At 42.5% G+C, this 23,661-nt stretch overlaps 2 protein-coding genes across 5 annotated transcripts; one reads left to right on the top strand and one right to left on the bottom strand.

Annotated features, from left to right (window-relative positions):
• Positions 1-1,061: 1,061 nt before the first annotated feature.
• TMEM263 (transmembrane protein 263) lies at positions 1,062-15,319 on the top strand. 3 transcript variants are annotated; one of them, XM_033057921.1, is made up of 4 exons: positions 1,062-1,158; positions 4,463-4,523; positions 9,641-9,710; positions 12,627-15,319. In XM_033057921.1, exons 3-4 carry the CDS (start codon positions 9,647-9,649, stop codon positions 12,911-12,913), a joined length of 351 nt encoding a protein of 116 aa, XP_032913812.1. In that variant the 5' UTR covers positions 1,062-1,158; positions 4,463-4,523; positions 9,641-9,646; the 3' UTR covers positions 12,914-15,319. The 3 variants fall into 3 exon arrangements, with proteins under 3 accessions (XP_032913812.1, XP_032913813.1, XP_032913814.1); XM_033057922.1 differs by lacking the exon at positions 1,062-1,158 and adding an exon at positions 1,533-1,556; XM_033057923.2 differs by lacking the exons at positions 1,062-1,158; positions 4,463-4,523; positions 9,641-9,710 and adding an exon at positions 9,797-9,981.
• MTERF2 (mitochondrial transcription termination factor 2) lies at positions 14,995-23,656 on the bottom strand. 2 transcript variants are annotated; one of them, XM_033057920.2, is made up of 2 exons: positions 23,620-23,656; positions 14,995-19,045 (listed from the first exon to the last, which is right to left on the bottom strand). In XM_033057920.2, the coding sequence occupies exon 2, from the start codon at positions 19,015-19,017 to the stop codon at positions 17,821-17,823; it is 1,197 nt and encodes a 398-aa protein (XP_032913811.1). In that variant the 5' UTR covers positions 19,018-19,045; positions 23,620-23,656; the 3' UTR covers positions 14,995-17,820. The 2 variants fall into 2 exon arrangements, with proteins under 2 accessions (XP_032913811.1, XP_032913810.1); XM_033057919.2 differs by lacking the exon at positions 23,620-23,656 and adding an exon at positions 22,997-23,030.
• Positions 23,657-23,661: the final 5 nt, after the last annotated feature.

The raw sequence follows: 23,661 nt of genomic DNA, 5'->3' as shown, positions 1-23,661 counted from the left end.
CAGGAATGCCAAGTCCCCGTGATCAGCAAACCCCTCTGAGCCCTAGCAGCATTGCTCTGACAGATCATATTGATGCACAAATGAAGGAGGAAGCAGAGGTGGTATTTTGTCTATATAACTTTTCTAAACTAATGAAGCATTCAATAAGGTAGTTAGTATTCTGTGCTGCTGAGAGCAGTTCTGTTTCTAAAAAGTACCTCTGACCTTCCTCTCCCCCTTGGCCATCTGGCATTTCCTTGTCTGTTAGACAATTTCCTTGTCTAACAGACTTGAAAGCCACTGTTCATCCCCAGGGATCCTTAGGGATATACATGGAGAGGTCCCAAAGAAGGGGGTGAGCATCAGAAAATCTGTCTTTCCCCAGCTATCCTCATTGGTGCAATTACCTATAAAGCCATGCCCTTAAACCATGATTACTAAAAATTTATTCTCTACAGGTGCCATGTGAGAAGCTCAGCTCACTCAAATAGTAGCTGGGATAAACGGTGCAATGTAAATATTGCTTAACATAAACCCAGGTCCTTAGGATTGGTGTCGTGGTTCCGTAAGACATCTCTGGCACTGGATGCAGCTCCCTGTCGGACCGCGCTGCTCTGTGCTGCACGGAGTTTCTGGAGCCTCGCCGTTGTGCCAACAGCACGGGCAGGGTGCCCCAAGGGGTCATCTCTTCAGCAGGACCTCTCGGCCGAGACGCTCCCCAGCCCAACTGAGCGCCACAAGCCCATCTCGCACCCCGAAGCATCTCAGTCAGCTACAGCAACACCGGCACCTCCTCTCTCCTCAGCCCTGCCCCGACCCGCCATCTCCTCCACCTCGGTGCCCGGCCCCGGGAAAAGAAGGTGCTCCCGGGCCCGTGGGCTCCACGGGGGTCGGGCCGGGCCCGCGCAGGCCCTCGGGGGCGCGGCCCCTCTGAGGGAGCGGGTACGGTAGGCGGCGGGGGCCGGCGGGGGCCGGCGGGTCCCGGCACCCCCGGGGCGGGCAGGGGGCGGGAGCGGCGGCGCCCCCCGGCCGCCGAGGGGCCGCGCCGGGTGCTGGGGCGGGGTCTGCGGGCGCCGGCAGGGCGGGCGGCGGCGGGCGCCACGTCGGCAGCGGGGACGGGCGGAGGAGTAAAGTCTGAGCGGAGCCCGGGCGGGCCGAGCGAGTCGTGAGCGCCGTGCGGTGAGTGTGGGAGCGAGCCAGGGATGAGCAGCCGCTGCCTCCCGGCCCCGCCGCCAGCCCTCGCTGCTTCCCGCGGAGGAAGGAGAATTTCGAGGGGAGGAGGCGGGAGAGCACCCGGCGCGCCCCGGCGTAGCCGCCGGCAGGAGAGGCGGGTCAGGGATGCGGAGCCGCTGCCACCTGCCCCCGGCGCGGGCACAGCCCGGCCGCCTTTGTGCTTCCTGCTGCGGCTCCGCGGGGCGGGAGGGCCGGGCCGGGCGTAGCGGCTCCGCTGCGGCCTTGGCTGCCACGTCAGTGCCGCCGCCCTGCGCCGAGATGCCGGCGGTGCCCGCGGCGGCCCGGCCGGGGACGTGGGCGGGGGTCGCTGCCGGGCCGGCTCCGCGGCCCCGCCGGGCACGCAGGTAGCTGCGAGGGGAGGACGCGGCGGGGGCTGCGGGGCTTCGGCCGCCCGAGGGTGAGCGGGGGGCGGCTCCTCGGGTGCGGGACCGAGGCAGGGTGGGCTGCTCTGCCCTGCCGCTGGCACCTTCCCTGGGCCCGGCGCCCATGGAGGAGCGGACCCCACAACCTGGGAGGGAGGGCAGCGAAGGGAGCCGTGCTCGCCTCGGCCTGGCTCCTGGATGATCTTGTTCTCCCTCGTGGATTTCTCCTATCCAGGAGAAGCTTCTTTTTAAACTTTGCAGTGTAGTGGCATACTCTTTGTTTCGTCTCTCGAGTCCAGCTTAATGGAGTAGCATATTAAGAGGTTTTTTTGTGAACTGTTTGGGACCACCTTAGCTTTCCACATTCACCTAGCCTAGGCATTTATGTGATGTAGCCTGGAATTCAAGGCAAGTTATTTTAGCCATATGCCTGGTTCTAGTCATTATATGAACCGCAGAGACAGCCTCTGTGGAGGCAATTAAATGCTTCCTTCTGCTCATTTAATTGGGGTGAAAATGAGTACTCTGCATCAGGATGTCCCTCCATAAGGAATGTAAATATGAAGTGCTTTTAGCCTGTTTCAGCTTGACGGCTGTGTTTCTTCAGGCAGGATGCCCCTGTATAACTGGTGGGGTAGTACAAGATAGCTTAATTTAGCATGTAAGTACTGGTTTGTATGCACATCAGTTTTAAAACTGCTCAGTAAATATTATCCAGCATATCATGTAAAGCTTTATGTTAAACTGTGGTTAAATATTCAGAAAAGTTAGTATTGCTTCCTCAGTGTAGAAATGGACAGTGCTGCAGAAGTGCAAACTGAAAAGTGGTCCTTGTCCAGCAAGTGACTAGGTCTAAATGTCAGGTAGGAGCCAACAAGCAGGTGGTGAATGCTAGAGAAAAGATTCCTTCATTAGCAGAGGTGGCAAGGAAGTTCAGAAGCTGCTTTTCTTAGTCACTGTCAGGTTTTATCTTTGGGGGTCTTCTAGAAAATGAAATCTGAGACTGATCTGGAGCTCAGGCATTAAGAGTGTTAAAAGAAATGGGGAAGGCTCTTCTGAAAACTGAACTAGGAGGAGGATGACAAAACTGGTAAAATGGAGTTTTCATGGTCTTACTGGAATTTACCATGTACTTCTTAGGAACCAGTTTTGGAGAAGCAGAAAAGGGGAATTCTGGTTCATGCCACCTTTGATTTTATATCTTGTAAATCATTGCATCAGAGAAAACTTGGTTGCCAACATGAGATGTTTCGTAGAGCCTCTTCTGGACCCTGATCTATATTTTGGTTGACAGTGATGGAGAAATGGTGGATTCTCCATGCATGGTAGATACGATATAGTGATGTCCTGGGCAGAGTTAAGGATTGGGGTTTTTTGGTTTTTGCAGGAGCTATTATACCTCTCTTTTAATTGTGATTTCTGTTTAGTTTTTAATACAGATGTGTTGCATTACCTTCCCAGCTGTGTTCAGTACCCTGCATACTATGAGCCTGTTTTGTACATTACTTATGGCAACTTCTTTTGGAGGAAGTTATAGCCCATCCTGCTGTAGGCTTGGAAGTTGTGGTTCACGCCTGAATCAACTTCTTGTGGTCTTTACTTGAAAATGCAGTCTTTTTTTTCATGGCATGCTTGCTTCCAAGCCAATTTTGTTTTGCATATAAATCTGAATTTTGAAACTTGGGTTTTAAACTGAAGGGTTGTTGAAATACTAGCTATGTGCTTGGTTTTTAGCTACATGCTTTCTACATGCCTGGATTTGTTTTTGTACTTTAGTGCTGTTAGCACTGACTTGAATTGCAGAAGCTCAATCAACTCTCTCCCTTGCAGTAACAAACTGAAACACATTTCCATGTTAGCTGTGCTCTGAGGATTGTGTCTGAGAGAACTAAGAACACTGAGCACAATTGCCTGTGGCACGTTACAAGCCCTAATCCAAGGAGTAAGGCAGCGAAGCTGATAGTGAGGTGTTGCTTGTGCAGCTTGGAGCAGTACCCTGAAGAGCAGCCATAGGTGGGATTACCTTTTTTGGCTCCATGCACATTTCCTTGTTTAATTTTGAGAGTGGAGCACTGTTACTCTTCCAAAAACTTACCTCCTAAACTGTTATACCTAAAAATACTTTTTTTCCGTGTATGTGAAATACATCAGGCTCATTCAGAAATCTGCTGCAGTTGCTGAAAGACGGGAAGAAGAGCTGTGCATGTAGCAAGGGTTATTTGTTTTCCATCAGCTGTGTAGCCAGGCTTTCTAACTGTATATCTGGTAGCCAGAAGGAGGATAACTTCTGTTGTGGTGGAACAAGACAGGGCGATGGGCTTGTTTGCAGCTCTGTCAGGTGAAAGTTACAGCAGTGGCTGCTGCTGCTGCAGCTGAAATTGGCCCCATCCTTGGGTCGTTTCATTGCTGCCCACAAATATCTGAGTAGCAGCATTGAAACAAGCCAGTTTTCACTGGCTGCTGCTTGGGCCAGGTTTGATGTGCTGAGACAGAAGGGCTTTTTGTCTGAAAAGTCAGAAAGACACCCAGAGCATCCACTGAAACTCGGGAAGTTACACACATCTGTAATGGTTAGAGCCCACTTATCAATGGAAGGATAACACTTTACACAAATTACTCCAGGAACTTCAGGCTTATTAAGGAGCATTTGTGTCTTAACGTGGATTATCGTGCTTCATAGCAGTCCTGATGGCAGCAAGTCAAATTGTCTTCATTGCCCAGAAGGAAATGGTGTTTTGCTGAAGTAAATCTCTAAAAGTGTGGCATCTTAAGGCCATACCAAGTGGGCTTCTTCCATACTGTGGGGATTTGTATTCCTAATTTCCACTGTACACTCAGTGACAATCACTGTTCTCTAAGATGTCATTAACCTTCTACCTTTCTCATAGGTGTATGCAGAATACTTTTGTGGAAACAACTATCTAGAAATCTTCACAAAAAATATATTTGGTGAGTAAGTTCTATTTCAATCAAAATTATTTCAATTGATGTGAATGTGCGTGTAGCTGTGCCATTACTTCTGGAGCTTCTTGACACTTTCATTCAGGATCTTATAACACTGTTAATATTACAAATAGCTCTTGAATTAAAAACCCTTTTCTAAACTATTTATTTATTTATTTTTTACAGCAGTGTAAAACATTTAGACTTTCTACGTATTTCATATTCAGGCAATATGGAAGTGTTTTCTTTCAAATCAGTTGAGTGACTCTCATCTTTATTTTTTAACTTTTTTGTATGAAGGCTACAATTTATTTTAATGTATTGTTAAGAAGGATCAGAAGTTATTCCTTATCTCTTGAATGAATAATATCTTCATAAGCGCACGGGGGAAAACAACACAAGAAGTAGTTTACATTTATCCCTATTTGAAATCTCCTTTAAGATATAGGTTTGCTTTCACTTCTTGACATGAGAAAACACACATGAAGAAGGAAACTGGAGTGTGTCAGTGATATGATAGATTTCTGCTTCATTAATGTCCCTATGAGTTTTGCTGGGCCTTATAGAGATCCCGCGTCATTCCATGTCATCATTTAATGAAGATGTTAAATGAAGCTGGAGGCTTTTCTGCAGTGACACAAGTGAATTTGGCATCACAGGATGCAAATGCAAAAGAAAGATCTCTTTGCTTGGTTTCTTCCTCCGTTTTTCTTTGGCCAGTCTTAGTGTACTTTGAAGAAGGTTCTGAAAACATATGAGAAGAGTTCCAAAGTTCAGGTTTCTGATGAATGTTCGCCATGTTGTGTACACCTGCAGTACTGGTAATCATTGTGACTAATGATTCAGTGCACAGTGGGGACTTTGAATCTCAGCTTCCAGGTTTCCAGAGTTCCTTAACCTATGGCATGTCTGAATGACTTGACTCAGCACCAAAGTCTTACACTTAGTTCTCTAGGTCACTGCCTTCAATTTCAGCTGAGTTGTAAGCTCTGTTGGGTCTCATGAGCTTTGCTTTCTCTTCTTTGTGGGGGCACATCTTCAGGGGAAGGCTTGGCATCCTCCTGAAGGATACACTGCAGTCTGGTGACAGGGGAACCCTGACGCAAAGCAGAACATAGAAGCCTAGATCTTAATAGATGAAGGAGGTATCGAGTGCTTTACCTCCATGGTATTATGTAAAATGTAGTGAGTAGTTTCTGTTTTTCTATCTCCAGTTTTTGAAAAAAAAGTTGAATTCCTGCCCTCTTGCTCTGAAGACTGGAATCTGCCACCAAGCGGTTATTTCAGGCCTTTGACCTCCAGTCAATAGAAGTACTCATCTTAAATCTCTGGAAGGGAGCCAGGTTTATAGCATGCTCCTGTGCATATCCTGTTCACTAGATACGCTGCACCCTGTTTAGTACACAGGATTTTTGCACAGAGTCTCTCAAGTCTCCTGACATATTAAATTGGATACAAGGATGCATAACGCAAACTGTAATGTAGATGTTTGAAAATATTCTACAGAAGTCCTTTGTTGGATCTTGATCTTGATTCTGGGATTCCCTGGAGAGCTTCTACAGAAAAACAAAAGGACCTGAATTGTGCTTTGTGAGATCTTGTGTGCCAAGTTGTATTTCAGGTCAGGCTGTGAGCCTTTTCTGACAGTGATCTGTTTTCACTTGCCCTGGTATCATAGAACTGTGAGTAAAACCTAGTACAGGCTGATTGGGCACATCTGTTGCAGCATCATAGAATCATCAAGGTTGGAAGAGATTTTCAAGATCATCCAGTCCAGCCATGTACATAGCATCCCTGGAGTGCTTCCAAGCACCTGTAGAACCTCCCATCAAACAATAGTTTTCAACTTCCTGATCAGCAAAACCCAGAAGGCTCCATTCTGTGTAGAACAAATTCAGTCCTACCAACAGTGACTTACTTGCCTTAGCTTCTGTTCTAATTCTTATGCTGTGTGCATAATTCTCCATTGACTTCTGGGGCCTGATAGCAGCAGGTTGCCAGTGCCTGAAGAAGACCACTGGAGTCTGTCTAGTTCCAAGTAAGTGAAGTATTTCTGTTGCAATTGTGTTAAACCAGTGCATGTGAATTATATGTATTGTGTAATATTCCTATGTAACATTTAAGGAGAAGCCTGGGATCAACAATTATGTGGCCTTGACATTCTAGAAAAGGTAGTAGGAAGGACTGCCTAATCTAAACCACTTTTTGTATAGACTGCTGTGATTTTTTGTGGGTTTTTTTAAAAATTTTTCTTACTTTTTAACTGGACTAGAAACTCTGCTGTGCAATTCCCCTACCAATACATTGCTTTGCTCTGCTTTGCAGGAACTGAAACCAAATCTAACAGTCTAAATTAAATTGTGGAGAGTTATGAAAGCAATCCTTACCTGTCTTGTCTGCCAGTCTTACCCTAACTCTTTCTGTTGGACAAGTCTTAATTAAATACTGGTATTATTTCTTGTACAACAGATTCCAGGGGCTTCATCTGGGCTGTATCTGCTGTTACTGTTGCTGTATCCAATACATTCTTAATAGCAGAAAATACTAAACCTTGTGTGAAATCTTGTGTTCTATGTCCAAAACTGATAACTTCCTCCAAATCCCATCTAAACTTTTTGATAATCCCTGACAGTGTTTTCTCTGTCGTCTTGAAATTAGATAATTTTTCTCAATCTCTTCTGTGGAATTGTTGACAGATACATTTTGGAAGCTCAAACATGCAGTTTCATCTGGTGTTCTTTTAGGAGTTGCATGCCGTCTAGATACAAATAAATCTGTGGAGGTAATTCTTTATAAAAGATAATTTACTTCTGCCTTTACTCATCTGTCTCCAATGAGTCTGCTTTAAAACTGTTTTGATCACTTTCTCATTCCTTTGTTTGAATTAAGACTTACTGGGTTCTGACTTTTATTTTGCTCTTTTTTAGGATGTTCCCTAAAGGCAGTGGCTAAACTCCTTTTGCATTCCTGGTAATCATCTTCATGACCAAAATGACCACATGTTAATTAGGAACATTACTTCATCTTGATACAGATATTTTGATTGAATAATGTCAGGCCTGACAGTTTCTTCTGTTTACTCTTTCTTACACTGCTTTATACTATTTCAAGTTGGAAAAAAGCAACAAACCTACATGGAGCTTCATATAGTGAGGATGATAACCTTGTATTTCTTCCAGCTTGTATTAGATGAATGCAAAGAAGTCACGAAGTATCTGAATCAGGCTTTTTCTCAGCACCTGATTGTCCTCAGTTGCTCCCTGTGATTGGTCAGGTTCTTTTTTTAACAATTATCTTCCCCTTATTTGTGATTAAGTAAAATAACAAGGAGTTCTGTAATTGATACTTTTTAAAATTGTCTTTTAGCCCCCATGTGTTTTAGTTTTCCAGCTTGACATGTCACTGCTCTACGACTTCTCACGAGTGGAAGCAGCGGGGGTAGACACTGATATTTTCCCTCTGGTGACCGGTGACAGTACCCAAGGGAATGGCATAAAGCTGTGTCAGGGGAAGTTTAGAGTGGATATTAGGAAGAGGCTCCCCCAGTGTGTGGTTGGGCATTGGAACAGGCTCTCCAGGGAAATAGTCACATCACCAGCCTGACAGAGTTCATGAAGTGTTTGGACAATGCTCTCAGGTATATGGTGTAGTTCTTGGACAGGGCCAGAGGGTTGAACTTAAATGATCTTTGTGGTTTCCTCTCAGCTTGGGATATCATGTGATACTTTCCTATTTCTTAGCTAACATGTTTGCGTTTCTGGCTTTTGAATGGCACTTGTTCAGCGTTTCCATCAAACTGGCCATCCTGGGTAGTAGGTATTTTGGCTTTTCTGTTTGGCTTCTTGTGTGAAGATACCTGTGTTTTCTGAGCCCTGAACTGATACCCTTAGGGCTGATTGGGAGAACGCTTTAATATTCGATTTAGGCTTGCTTCTCATCCAAAGGTCTGTGATTTAGTATGTGGGTGCCAGTTTTAGTGTGGTGTTTTAACTTCATAATAATACTCTGAGGGTTTTAGCTTTTGTTTTCCAGATGAGTCTTCCCACCTGCTTCTGCCTCTGCATTCTTTCTTCAGATCCCAGCCACTACTTTCTCACCCAGAGCATGTACAGAGAGATCTGGGCATGGCAAGAGAAGCAGGAATTATTTTTGTGGTGCTTGTTGACTCCTGGAAGGAATTAAATTATTTAAGGATTTGTGCAGAGGGAAGGGAACTAAGAGGTCACTGGCAAAAAGAGAGAAAGATGCTGTCTGGTGTAACACGACTTGTTTTTGCTTTTTCTGACCTTGGTGCTTGCTGAGGAGGGAAAGCAAGATTAGCAAGAGGACTCGGGAGGAGGCAGGACTTAATATCAAGGCATGCTTTGGTGGGGGAGGAAAGCAGGAAGGAAACCTGGACTGGTTATCACTTTCTTCTACTCCAGAGGAGAAATTCTATAAGCAGAGCTGCTGTTTGCGCTTTCTCCTATGCTTCCCCTGTCAGGGACTCCTGCTCTAGGAAACAACTTCTGTTGTAAAGAAATCTTTCCTGAAATGTTTCTATTGGAAAATATGTGTAGAGTTAAAACAGTCTAGTTCTGCTGCGATCACCACACCATTTATGCAGTTCTGTGACAAGATAAATCGTGTATTTCTGTTGCTGTTCTTCCATCTTGTTTTCCATGGCATTTGTTCAAATTATGCTGCAAGGACTTGGTGTTTTTAAACAGCTTTCCAGGTACCAGCAGATCTCACAGGCCTCCTGCTATTGTTTCTCTAGTGGCCACCACCTCTGTGATCACTAGGCCTTTCTTTTTTATGGCAGTAGCTGTTTTGTTTTCCTACTTGCTGTCTTCATTATTGCTTTTTAGGTTTGAGATGCACTTGGTGTGGTGTGGCAGCTCTCACTAAGCCTGCTGATGGGGTGGAGAGCTCCTTCTTTAAGTATTGAGTCTGGCTGAAGAATGCAAAATCACAGTCTGATAATAAAATTAGGAGCAATTTGACAGAACCTGCTAGCTTGTCCAATAATGAAAAAGGTGTTGTTTTTGTCAAACTTAATCTATTTGAATTTTGGATTCACAGATTACACGTAGTATGCTTTGCCAGAAAAGATGTATAGCACATGTGAATTTCTTTTTTAGGCAATAATGAATCAAATGGACAAAAATCAACAGGAAGTCCCATCATACGTTCACGATGAACCACCAGAAGGTAAGTGTTAGTTTTCATGATACAAGGTAAATTAATCTGAAGTTCAGTTTTCTCTTCAAAAAATGGATCTGCAAGCTGAACACATTAACTTTCTTTTACGTAACAGTAAACAAACCAACCCTGGGATAAGATGGGCCTGGATTATTGTTCACCTCTGCATTATCCTGATTACAAAAAGGCCTCTGAATATAACAGTAAAAAACTGTACCCATGAATTACAGAGAAGATGGGCAGTTACTGAAGGACTTAATTTACAGATCAGTTTCCAGAGGTATGAATTGGTCTAATGGGCATTTATTTCTACAGTTCATTATGTGAAACAGAAAGAGCCCAGCTTCATTATTGGACACGTTGCTGTGTTAATAGTGCATGTGACTTTTATGCAAGATGTGTTAAAAAATATATAGAACTTCATTAGTGCTTCTGGAGACTGTTTTCCATCACACAATTAACAGTGGTTCCAACTGTTCACAATCTCATGTTTTCATAAAAACAAGCATGCACTTGACTTCATTAATGCAGTGACATTGTGGTCTCCTGAACCAAATGAATATTAATTTGATTATTAGATCTGAGAGGAAATGCAGTTGTAAATGAGCAGAGTTTCTTCCAAGCTGTGGACTGGCAGGATTGAGCAGAGTCCTGTTTGTATAAAGTCACTGGAAACATAGTAGATCAAAAGCCATTCTTGGCATATAGGTTGTCTGTGTTCTTCTGTCTGCTCTTGTTTTAAAACCAAATGTGTTGGATGTTGAGGTCGGTGAGTCATGATTCCTCTAAGTTTATTGCTCTTCAGTTTATAACGGCCCTTTAAAGCTGTGTTTGTTGGTCTGGTTTTTTTTTTTTTTTTTTTTCACCTCAGCTTTTATATGTTGTATAACTGAACAATTTACTTCATTTGAACAACAGTATTATCCACTAACTGTAGCAGAAAGGATTGGAGTAGCTCACTCTATTCTCAGTAACTATTAGGAAAGAAACACAAGTAGAAGAAGATGAAAGGGAAAAATAGGTTTTCATGGCACAGTAATTCTTCAGCTCTGTTATCCTTGTTATAATAGCATCATGTGAGGACAAAAAAATCTTGTCCTTTTGGGGTTAAGATCCCAGAAGCATTTCTGATAGCAAATGCCTGATTGGAAACTACACCTTAATGTGTTATCTTCAAGTCTAATTGTTAAGGCTGGGTTTTGCTTGCTTAGTTGTTAGGGATTTTTTTGCCTTAAAAATTTAATTGTGTTTTATACATGTTAAATATCATGTATAGAAAGGGAACAGTGGTCTGAAAAATAAAACTAATTCTTTATTGAATAAGGCAGTGAAACAAATGGGCATTTTTTTATCTTCCTAGAATATTCACTAGGTTTTCCAGATTCAGAGCATAACAGCAGAATTTGATCATCAGTGATTATTACAAAGTTTTATTTAAAACTTGTGTGCAGCAAGACTTATTTTATTCTGCACATTGTTTTCTTTCAGTGTGACAACAACAAGTTTGAATATGAAATCTAAATAGAGAAAGTTGGTGTAGTTAGAGGGAGGAGAATGAAGCACAGCTCATCTTAATTAAACTCCATCCTTGAAGAGGCTTTTTCCTTTTGGTTCTGGTTCACCTGCATTCTTCAAGCCTTTTGAGTTTAGTTAAAATATTGGAATACCATTGAAAAACATTTTGAGTGTTGTGCAAGGCCTTATATATGCTAGACTTACACCATAGAAAGATGGCCAAATGTGGATGGAAGAATACCAGTTCAATGTTGGCAAGATATCTCTCTGAACAGGCTGCCAAAATACTCCTTGGAGAAAAGGCTCGATTCCAAAACCAATTTGCAATTTTTCCTAAAGATAGAAATAGCTGTAGTTTGTTCAAATCATGCTCAACAAGCTTGGTGCCCAAAGGTTTTAAAGAATGTGTGGAAGAAGCTTTTGTGCTCCTGCTTTTTATGAGTAGTACTATTCTAATGCTCTGTTTTCTGGCTTGCAAGCAGCAACAACCTCTGCAACCTAAGTTCATTCAAACTCCTGTTAATTCTTGGATTCCTTTCAGCAGGAAGCTGGCTGCAAGAGAGCCTGGTAGAGCCAACTCCTGGATAGGGAACTTGTGTCATTTTCTCAGTGCTCCATAAATCACAGACTATTCAGAGTTGGAAGCGTGCACAACTCTTAAGTGGAGGGCCCATGTGGGGATCAGCCCACAACCTTGGTGTTATCACCACCATGTCTAAGTGACTGAGCCAATCTCCTTACATTTAGGCATGATCTGGTACTCTTTAGAAAAAAGGAGACCAGGGATGTGTGTCCTAGAATAGAAATCAACTGGCAATAAAACTTCACAGTACTGGGTGTTTGCTGGACCTCATGGACAATGCAACAGGATGGAAATAGAATGTGCCAGCCATTACCAGAAGTTATTTATACACCATCACATTCTATATTTACACCTGTGAAATTGAGTAGATATCAAAAGACAGACTACCTGAAGTAAGGTAAAGATAAAATACATAAAGATTACGTTCGTTGGTTTCTCTAATTATTTGTGGAAAGTCATTGTGTTGGCAGGGCTGGACAGAGGTCTCCTGTGCATCTAGAGTGGTTTTTCTTTCCTGCTGCCTCCTAGAATAGTTGTCCTCCTCCAAAAATGTTATTTCTGCTCCTGACTCCTTCACCTCTTTATTTCATGTCTGTTTATTCCCTAGCTCTGCCCACTGTGGTTCCACTTGCTCTTTCCTTGGTTTCCCTATTTATTGTTTGGAACTAGGTGTTGCTTGAGCATCCAAGAAAAGCAGCCTGCATGGTAAATATAGACTGTGTGCAGTGGCTGTTAGGCTAGAAAAGGAAATACTTTTGAGTAATACTTTTTTGAAAATGCCTAGATCCTGGTGCTGAGATTGATTTGCTTGTTGTTTCTTCCCTTAGGGTCACTCAAAGACCACCCGCAGCAGCAGGCTGGCATGCTTTCTCGTGTGACTGGTGGCCTCTTCAGTGTCACAAAGGGAGCTGTTGGTGCCACGATTGGGGGCGTTGCTTGGATTGGAGGGAAGAGCTTGGAAATCACCAAAACAGCAGTCACATCTGTGCCTTCCGTGGGAGTGGGTCTAGTCAAGGGAAGTGTTTCTGCTGTAGCTGGAGGCGTTACAGCTGTAGGATCTGCTGTTGCAAGTAAAGTGCCTTTAACAGGAAAGAAAAAGGACAAGTCTGACTAAAGCCAAAACTGAGACATACTTGATTCTCCAGGATATTGCATCAGTGGCATTAAAATCTGCTAAGATTGGGACCATGAGAAGCCATGTGTCTTAGACACTTTATCTTCTAACGAGTTGTTCAAGTAACTCGATTTCATCTGAAACGGACAGAAGAAGCTTGGCTAGCACAGCGTGTGAGGATTTATTAGAGCCTAGATTGAAGCTTTGTATCTGGTGAAATGTTACACTTGATAACTATAGAAGTGAGTGTATCTGAAGGAATAATACATATTTGAATAGTCATTTACTGTACATCTTCTGCAGTTTTGGACTAAAATGTGAATGTAGAAACTTGGTCATCTCTGCGATGTCATCGATACAATGAGATGCCAATTACTGTTCTCAGTGGTTTCCACATCCTCCTGCTAAGGATCCCTCAGCTGTGTGAAAGTACTGTTGGACATACCCAGTCTTGGTTATGAACCTGTATTTGCAGGCAGCCTGTAAATATCCCTGACTGCATTATGCCAATGAAGACTGGAGCAAAGAGACTGGAGGTGTGCAGAAATTGGAAATGAGAATGGGAGATAGAAGTGAAAAAGTTTAACATCGTGGTAGAAAGGATCATAAAGAGTAAACTAACTTAATGCCTTATTAGAAGAAAATCTCTTTTTACTAGGTGAAGCTGTGTAAAGAACTGTCCTATCGTTTCAGTGCAGTTTACAGAATGAGCTTTAGGCTCTTTATAAATCCTGATATCTGAAACTTTGTTGGTTTTTACTGAAAACGTGATTGCTTCATCTCAGGTGTATTTAATAATATGCATCTATCCATCTATCTCCTGCAAGTGAGAACTTGCTTCTAATAAACTTCTAATAGACACTAGAAAAAATGACAGCCTGTGGAAACTGGGCTGGTGTTTGTGGTCATCTAGCACAGCTGTTTAACTTGCTAGGAATTCTTGTGTAGCTGGAAACCACTGAAGAACTAGCAAAGCTGTTCTCTCAACTCCGTGATACACCAGGTTGGCTTTTTGCTCTGTTTAAGCAAGGCAATTTTCACTACATTTCTTGTACTTTTCACTTTGCTTTTTGAGTAAAATGCAATACTTTTATTTAAAGTAAACCAAAAACAGTAGGTGAGGCCTTAAAAAAACCCCCATTATTCAAGTAATGTTGTATACTGACAGATTCCAAATGTTGACACCTCAAATGGGAACACTTGTACATCCTCTGCAGCATGTGAGGCAAAATGCACTTGTAATGGCACAGCGTGAGGTTGCCTTAAAATACAAACTATTTGTGGTCTTTTATTTGTTTACTGATTTTGCAAATAAGTAACCTCTTTGGAAGCCCATGGAAGGCATCTGTTCATGTTGTGTATGTAGTATTTTCTAAAAATTTGTGTTTCTATGGAAAACTTGTACGCTTACTTTTTCAGTGGCTGCGGTTGTACTAGAAGGTTATACGAGGAGGACTTTTTAAAAATGAAAAAAACCTGAAACATATCACTTGTCCTTAGTCCTCTCAGTCACTTAGTCCTCTGTTCACAGGTGTTGGAATACACCATGTCTCAATTAGGGTGCTGTAGTCACCAGTCTCTCTGAGTCATTAGTACTTCAACAGCACTCTGTAACAACTTTATTTTATATCAGAAATTGTATATGTTGGAAGCATGATACTTGTAAGAATGGGAACTTGGGGCTGTGGGGAGAACAAAAGCCCAAGAAATGGTGTCTGCTCCTTCTGTTAGATGGACCAGCTGCTTGGTTCCGGTCTGCTGCAAGGGTATAATGAGGTAAGTTGATGCAACAAATGGAAGGCTTTAAGTAATTTTTTATAGTCAAAAGCAAATTGCATAGAATATAGTATTGTTTAGAGGTACCAGTTAGCTCTAGAAATGAGCTAGCCTGGATAGCTGAGGCAGTCTTGCTGCAGCATGTAATTTAGTATGGTCTGCTCCCCTGCAATTTTCAATGTAGCAATATCCCCCAAGTGCTGCCACTGAATTCTTTAGGAGTCACCTGTTTAGAGCACAGTGATAATTTGTGATACTCAACCAAACTCTTCCTAATGGTTTTTCTGTAAATGGGAATGTTGAACTGGTCATAACCATTCTTTTATTATTTTTTTTTAATTTTAAAATACGAAACTTGCAGCAAAACAAGCGTGGTCTGAGATAAGCAGTGTTAGGTATGTCAAGAGTTGTCAACACTTCATTATATTTTGTTCTTAACATATCCTGTAGCTATTATTTTGGGTCTTGTAACTGAAACACTTTTACATGGCATATGGTTTTAGTTTTCAAAGAGCTTTGTCCTATATCCTGTGTGTTTTCCATTCGCTTACGAAACTTGCTTCATCTTAAAAACTTGTTCCAATTCTGACCTGCCACCTGTGAAACATTAAATTGTTGCTGTTTCAGACATTTGAAAGCTTCCTTAGTTTTGTGGAGAAAGGCATACTTAGGTATAAATCTTCCACAGTTCCATGCTCCAGAGCGTCTTTTATTTATATCTACTTAGCACCAACCAGCTCTTGACAAAAGCTGTAACTTCAGTGTGTAAGCTAAGCACAGCCACAGCACAACATCCTTTGCACTAATTTTCTTTTCCCCTGGTCAATGATCCTTGGGAATACCCAGTTTTAAGATCATAGTGAGCTGTACGGAATGCAGAACGGACATTTTCCATGGGAATGGGGTTGTTCTTCTGTCTTGGGTTTGTTTTTGTGGTGGCTTTATTTCACTTTCCTTTTTTCCAGTCCCTGTTTGAAAAGGGGAAGTGTTTATGAAGGCAGCTTACATGCCTGACTGCTCTCTAGCTAGTGAAGGGCTTACTCACAGGCTGGTCCACAGTCATGGTGAGTAACAAAAGATGAGGATTTTAGTAATACAGTGTTTGAGTGACTGGGAGCTTTCCTGAGGTTACATTGCAAATGAATCCTGTGAAGAAGAGAGAAACAGGTCCCAGGATAGAGTTATGAATGAAGGATTGACTGATTTTTCATCTGGTAGTAGAGAAGAGCATTTCTGCTCATGATTTTTGTTTTGAAAGGGGAAATTGAAACATTCAGAATGCAAAATGAGTTTGTGATAACTCAGGCTGTGACTTAGTTAAGGAAGTGCATCCTTGTTTTGTTGCCACTGGAAATAATTTAAGTGATGAGAATAAGCTGTTGCAAGACTTTTGTAACAACAGGTATCTGTAGAAATGCTAGAACTAAATATTCAGGGAAAACACTGTTCAATTTCTAAGTTTCCTTTTCCTCCTAAGCCACCAATCAGGTCTCTGGCTCAGTTACAGAAGGCAGCTTTTGAATTCACATCATATTGTGGTCTGCTTAATAGCTGAGCAGTGAAAGACAGTCAGAAAGTGACAAAGGCAAGTTCCTGTGAATTTTTTGTATGGCTGTCTTCGTAGTTTCCTCTTAAAAAATGATAATGTGTTTTGAAAGAGTCAGCATAGACACAGCCTGGTGTCCCCTTCTTGAATTCCTGCCACTGTTGCACGTGCTTCTGCCAGAGTGGCATTTGCCCCCAGAAACGCCTGGCACGTCTGCACTGGCCTGCGGAGTGCTCAGTGTAAGCCCTTCAGCTGTTGAGATCTTGGCACTGCTCCTACCAGGTGTTCCCAGCCCTTCCCCAGTGCACAGCGGATAATGTGGCAGACTATATAAAATCATCATCTTGCAGCATTTGGTCCACCCTCTGGACCAGTAATTCAGCAACAGCTTTCTTCAGCAATTACAAACCACATTTTAAGAAATGGAGGCCTGACTTGCCTGCCAAAATGTGTGTTTAAAATGACCTTGAAGAATGCGTGGATTGAGGGTGCTGTGTAGCTGGCTTTTATTCTGCTGTCAAGAGGGAATGTGTGTGGAATAGCTACTTAGGAAAGTCTGAGAAATAAAATCACTGATCCTAATTCTATTGAGATGATTGTCAGTGATGCTACTGTTTTATATTATCATTCACAGCCCATAAATGAGAAGAAATCAAATCCCATGAGAACCTAAACGCTGTGTGATAGTTACTATTTTGAAAGCCAGCACTTGTCGCCAGTTGTCATATGGTGTTATCTGAGAAGCAGTGCTACCCGTATATTTAGAAACTGTTGCAGCTGTTAGCAAATCTGGTAGTCGTGTTTAATCACCAGTGGTTTAGAGTTTTGTTGCACCTAATAGAAAAGTGTAACTTTTCTCTTTTTGAGTCTCTGCCTAATCTTTCTTGTCCCCAAACCTTGCTAGAGGGGATAAAGCACTATACAATAGCAATAAATGTATTTCCTCCTCTCTCAAACCATTTGAAAAAAAAAAGTAAATTTTGAAGTCTCAGAAATAAAAAGGTTATCATCTTGTAGTTTCTTTCAGTAATGGCTTGTACACTATACTAGGGTCTCACCATAGCAGTCAATGAATAAAAAAATGTGTCCAGCCCCTGTTCTCAGAACTGGGCTTTGCTGTCCAAGAAATCAAGTCTGTTGCAGGTCAGGGTCCAGGAGCTACAGCCACTTCAGCAATAAGGAAAAGAACTCCAAGAGTGTTTCCTGAAGACAGTGAACCAGCCAATTGATGAACACTGCTGGAAAAATAATCCTTTTGCCTTCCTCAGATAAAAATTGTGCTGATCGCTACCACAGGCTGGACTGTGCAGCGACAGAGCTGAAAATCTAAGGCAGTTAATGCCCTGTCAGGTAAGAAGATGTCACATCTGAGGTACTTTCAGAAAAATGCAACCTTTATCGTAACTATAACTTCTACCATATTTGAAAGCAGTAGAATACTACAATTATATAATGAAGTTGTGCCTAAGACCCCCCTCCTGGACAAAGTACAGTCTGGTTAAGATTGCTTTTGTTCCATCTCTTCTCAAAGAACCAGCTTCCCTTTTAATTTGCTCTTGCATAACTTGGAAGTACAGCATTCAAATTAATCTTCAATGTGTAGAGGAGCAACAGGATTAAAAATTGGTCTCTCTTTCTTTGATTGTATCTTACCATAAGTGACTTCAAAATCTTTTTTAGTACCATTCAAGCTTTCTAGATTTCCACTCTTTATATCGTATCCTAATGCAGAGAGCTTCTTAATTCGGTACTGAACAATTTGTGTTGTCAACTCCAGCACCATTGGTGTCTCTCTAATCTGTGCTATAGAAATTCCTTCCTTCAGTAGTCCTTCAAGTCTTTCTTCCAAAACTGGAACAGAATAGTAGAGAAGGGCAGGGCATTTCAGCACTAGTTGTTTCAGTTCTTGATCACTGCACTTGAAGATGTTTTTGGAGAAAAGCATACTCTGCTGCATAGTGGTAGAATTAAGTTGAAAAATGAAGCCTTTAAGTTTGGACAGCAGCTGTAGAACTTCCTGGTCAGTGAAATCATTCTTCTGGAGAAATTCCAAGTTCTCCTGGATTGCGGTGGAAGTATTTAATAAAATAAATGGATTTTGGCTCAATAACTTTAGTATCCAGATCTTCATATTTGCTTCAGAACCCCCTAAGTTTAAATAATTTCTTTGTAATGTCTCTATCACGTTTTTGTTTTTCTCAACAGGGTTATAGAAAATATTGGGTGCACTTGTTAAGAACCTGGTGATTATATTATTCTTAAGTCCCAGCTCTTGAAAAAACAGTATGTTTGCCTTCTGGTTCTGCTGATACTTAGTAGTAAAAAAAGATTCTGGGAATTGCTCTATTAATTTAATCAGCTGTTTTTCATTCTGGCATACTAATTGCCATAAAGCTCTTTGAGAGTTTATCTCTGCTGGGGTGTGGAGAATTGCCTCGGGGCAGCGTTCTATAATGTTGGCTACAGTGGTCTCATCTGCTCCCATTTCCTGTAAGATACCAGCAATTTCTTTAACATAGGCCACATCCTGGAGAAGGACCCATTCTTTCAGTCTGCGTATCTTTGTGATGTCAACTGACAAACTGTAGAGATTCTCTAGGGTTTTTTTATTTTCCTCTCTTGACTTCGTATCAGTTGTGTAACTGGAATGTATTAGGAAGTGTCTGTTTGTTATGTCAGGCCATACTGATGAAAACTTCAATCCCAGGTTACAGCTCTGAGATCTTGTCAACAGAAGAGTGAATGTGTCTTTTGCACTGTGAGCGACTCCTCTCAACATCATGGAAGTCAGTCCTGTGGAGACACAACAACTGCAAGAAAACACATTTCATGAACAAGTTAATGGTCAGAATCATTGATGTTTAGACAGAACTTGCATAAGAAATTAATCTCCAGAGTGGTTTTTGTTATTAGTGCAAAATCCAGCTTTCATATGAAAGCAGGGGGAAAGACTGTTTTTGAAAGGTTAACGTTCTGATGGATATGTCACTGGAACAGTAACACAGATGCAACAGACCTGATGTGGGGCAGTGCTCTGTCTACATCAATGCCTGCAGTCGTACAAGCTCCAAATTGTCAGTCATTTCTTGCAGCGACATTATTACTGCATTACAGATCACTCACACCAGATGAGGAAAATGATTAATGCAATTTCATTTGACAGCAGTCCCTCTAAATTAACAAAAACGGCAGCTGAAATATCTTTTTTAGTTCTTACAAATGTATTTACTTTAACTTCTCAAGCACTATTTGGAGTGTGAGTTGTTCTTTCATGTGTCAAGAGACCCACCATGCAGTGCTGCTTCAGCAGCAGTTTGTAGCATAACTTTATTTTGAAGTCATTCTTGTATATAATTATGGGAGAAAAAAATCACATGTTTTTCACCAGCTGAGTGTGTTAATTGAGTTTGAATAGCACCCTGGTATTTTGGGGGAGGAAGCAAGTACACAGTAGTATTTCCAGGCCTTCACCTACTTCTTTCAGCACCTACTTTGCCACAGCTGCTCCTTGCACCAATACCTTATTTCTGCCTCCAGGTCTCTTCTGTAGGCAGAGGCCTTGTGGAATAGATGTGTGGCTGTGCTGGAGTCCACAGGGTCAACCCCATACCTCACCTTTGCTCGAACTGGCTGCCCAGTTATCACCAATAGCACATGTGCTGTCACCTGCTCTGCGGGGGCAAAGGAGCCTCAACAGTCAAACAAAGATATCGTCAAGTGTATCTTTAACTTCCTGAAGGTGTTTCCATAACAACCCTTTGGAAGAACCGACTGTGAAAGGGAGAACTGCTCATCTCTGCAATACTCCTGTGAATAGCTACTGCTGGTAACATGCTTAAAACTGCTCAAACTGAAAGTTAGAACATTTGGACAGCTGCTCTCACCTCTCCCTAAGTATAACATGCTTTAAAAAGCACCTACCTGATCATTGCTCAATTACTTTTGGTTGGGGTTTTTTAATTGGTTTTTTTGGGGTTTTTTTTGTTGTTTTCTTCTTAGGAGAGAAAATACTGTTAGAATCATGCAGGTAAATTTCCTACCTAACAGAACAAGATTCCTATTGCACAGCTGCACAAGAGCCCTAGAATCTTCCTTACAGCCCATTCTCTAAGAAAATATGTGGTTTCTTTAGAGCACTTTAGTAGTAGGTTCTCTTTCTAGTTGCCAGATAAGGTTAAATATTTTCTAGAGGTAAGTCCTTTATCTCAAGAAAGTGCACCTTTGCTTTTAGATTGCTTTTTTTCTGCTTGAGATGGACTGTTGTTATGTTACTACATCATAAACTAACAGAATAGGACGTAATTTCCTATATGCACACTTACGTTATTAACAGAAGCTGTTTATTGATGACTTGTTCTTTAGTATTATTTCACATCTCCAAGGCAAAACCAATTGCCTAACGCACTGCTTGTATAAGAACACCAAGGCTGATGGTTTTGTTTTCATACACCTTGTGACATCAGAAGTGCTGTTCCAAGCCCCACAACAGAACAAGTGACTTTTCCCAGTAACTCCAAAAGTACTGGAAGTGTAGGTAAGCCACAGATGTTTTGTGTGCTGACCTTTCCATGTCTGAAAAAGTGACTGCAAACAAAACCTCTTGTCCACAGGAGTGACACAACTGGCTCTGTCTGAGCACTCTGAGTAGTTCTACTGAGTTTAGTGGGTCAAGTCAGAATAAGCATATCTCTGAAGGATCAGGGTTTTCTTCATTAATGCTTCAGCTTAGCTAGAAGCTGCCAGCAAAGTGAATTGTTGTAAAAATTGTTTGGAATGTCAAAAAATACTTCCAAAGTACAAACTGGAAAAACAACCATGACTTAATTCTACTTATATGCATAATCCTGCTGTTAAACAAAATTGCCTTGAGAGTAATGCAGTCCCTTAAAATACTATAATTTTACTATTACAGAACTTTAAAAATTCTGATGTAGTAAATTGTGCTCTTCCAAAATCTTTTAAATGGATGTAACAATCATGCTCATGTCAGAAGCTTTACATTTTGTAAAAATGTCTGGGATCATAGTCAATTTTTCCTTGTTGTTAGTGAGGATCATCAGAAACACAGAATACTGTAAAAGAAGGAAAAAGTTTATTTGCCAAAATTCATTTGACTGGGGTTCTCAGGAACCCTTGTAAAAAAAAAGCCCTGTGCAAAATACAACATGTGAAATAACATGAATGAATTTGAATGTTATGGTGTTCTACCAAGAAGATCTTGAGTTATGATTTGATGGATTTCCAAGTCCATAGATGACCATATCACATTTCCAGAGTATGTAACTGCTTTCAGGAGTTCACAGTTCTCTTAAAGCTCTTGTTGGATCTAATGCACGTTCTAATGTGCAGGACCCCACTGTAACTTTTCACGTACTTAGATTGCTCTGGGGATTGTAAAACAATTGAGAGATTAAGAAAAACAACCCAGTCAGCTCAGATAAGAGGCTTGCTCTCACTGCCAGCAGCACCCTCTCACCACCAAGTGTTAGAACAGCAATAAGGAAGTGAGCTAATGTTAAAGTTACCTCTGATCCTGCTTGCTAGCACACCTGCAGATCTGAATATACAGAGCAAAGGGGTGCTGTTTTATTATTTAATGAGACTTCTATGTAAATCTTACATAGGAAATAGATGCAAGGATCAACTGGTTGATTTATCCCTTGTGAATTTTTGCATGTGTGTTTTGAGACTCAAATGTCACTTTTTGAAAATTAGCAAACCCAAACTTTTACACATGCTGGACTGTTCTTTTAGTAAAAAGGGCAACAGTATGACTGCCTGACCACTATCATTTTCATTATAGGAAACTTAGTAGGCTGTAAAGAATTAGATGAAACTACTGAATGCCTAGACTGAACTTTGAGTGAACCAAGAGTAGGTATCCACCTAGAAAAGAGGAGTGTGGATAGGGTTTGAACAGTTTGTGAAGGAAGCTGGGTTGTGATAGGTAGCAGTTTTGTAGATTAATGCACGGTAAATAGTCACATTTCTGCACTTAAAAAAATGAATCCCTGCTTTGCTTTAGTGGTGGAAATGAGATAAAGGATTATAAGATAGATGATAGGCCAACATAAAACTTTCTAGAAAAAGATACAGAGGAGCCTAGGCTAAAACAGGTTTGAAGGGACCTCAAGAGCTCAAAGCAAGGGCTGTAGGATCCAGGCTGCTCTGTCCAGTCAGGTGTTCAAAACCTCCACGGATGGAGCCCAGCCGGCCTCTGGGTTACCTGTTCTACTGCTCAACCGTCCTCACGGGGAAAAAGCTTTTTTTACATCCAGGAAAGAAAAGACATTTGAGAAGTGCTTGAGGACGCACCGCACTATTTAAACCACTGATCACTAAGTGGCGGTGCTTTCAGCACAGAGAAAACAAGGGTCTCCATCACAGCCTGCTCCCACAGCCCGGCCACCTGGACCGCCCCTTTTTTTTGGACTCCGCTTGGGGGCGGAGAGGCAGGAGCCGGATGTTCTGCAGCCAGCACGGGAGCAGCGGCTGCGGGCCCGTCCCGCCCCGAGTGCCGCTCCCGCCGCAGGCACCGGTGGCCGACGCGGAGGCCCCGCGCCCCGGGCTCCCTCCCCCGCCGCACATCCCTCGGAACCGCGCGGCTTCTCCCCCTGCACGCCGCCCGCCCCCTCCTCAGCGCCGCCGGCGCTCGGAGCGGGACAAGCGGAACGCCAGGCGGCCCCTCCGCCCCCCTGCCCCGGTCCGCCGGAGAGCGGCCTCGCCCCCCCTGCCGCGGCCCCGCTGCCGCCCGCGCTCACCGGCCTCGCCGCCGCCGGGCCGCACCACCGCCGCCGCGCGGGGGCCGCTGGCGCGTACCATGTGCGGGAGGGGACGGGCGCGGGCTGGCCCGGCCCGGGCCCTCCCGTGCGGAACCGCCCGAGCCGCCGCTTGCCAAAGCAGGCTTGGCCGGCACTAGGAAAAGTCAAAGGTCGTTAGATTAAAACAGCTTGCAGAGAGAAGTAGTGGGGTAAATAGGAAAAAATGTTTTGATAATAATTTCTAAGTCATATAATATCAAAGAACGGAACATTTGAAAGTTAGAACTACTTGAGCGCTACTGCTGTACTCTGAGGGGAAGCAGATGATCCTTTTGATTCGGTAACACCGACATCACGACGGGAGGCTTGTCTTACACAGTGTATTTTCTTCGTATGACCACTGCCTTATTACATAATTGAATTCACATATAGTCTATGAGCTTATATTGTTCTGCTGGTGGCTTTTTTAGAAGTTCATTCAACTGTGATGGTGAGAACCATGCACGGCTCTCGTACTTTCTGTAGCCGTATCTACTTATATTTCTCATCTATGATAACAAATCAGCAGTCACATAAATGATTGCTAGACCAGAAATATTTTAATATTAGATTTTTTAACTTACTCCAAGTCTGTACAATCACAGCTTTCAGAGTATGAAAATCAC

The sequence above is a fragment of the Catharus ustulatus genome, chromosome 4 (assembly GCF_009819885.2).
Source record: "Catharus ustulatus isolate bCatUst1 chromosome 4, bCatUst1.pri.v2, whole genome shotgun sequence".
NCBI lineage: Eukaryota > Metazoa > Chordata > Aves > Passeriformes > Turdidae > Catharus > Catharus ustulatus.
This window is presented reverse-complemented; position numbering and strand designations above follow the sequence as displayed.

What these genes read in the sequence shown, in the direction of transcription:
- MTERF2 (XM_033057920.2), bottom strand. Translation starts at nt 19,017, where the DNA reads ATGATGTTGAGAGGAGTCGCTCACAGTGCAAAAGACACATTCACTCTT.
- TMEM263 (XM_033057921.1), top strand. Translation starts at nt 9,647, where the DNA reads ATGAATCAAATGGACAAAAATCAACAGGAAGTCCCATCATACGTTCAC. An exon ending in TCACGATGAACCACCAGAAG is followed by an intron (nt 9,711 to 12,626) that starts GTAAGTGTTAGT and finishes TTCTTCCCTTAG; the next exon opens with GGTCACTCAAAGACCACCCG.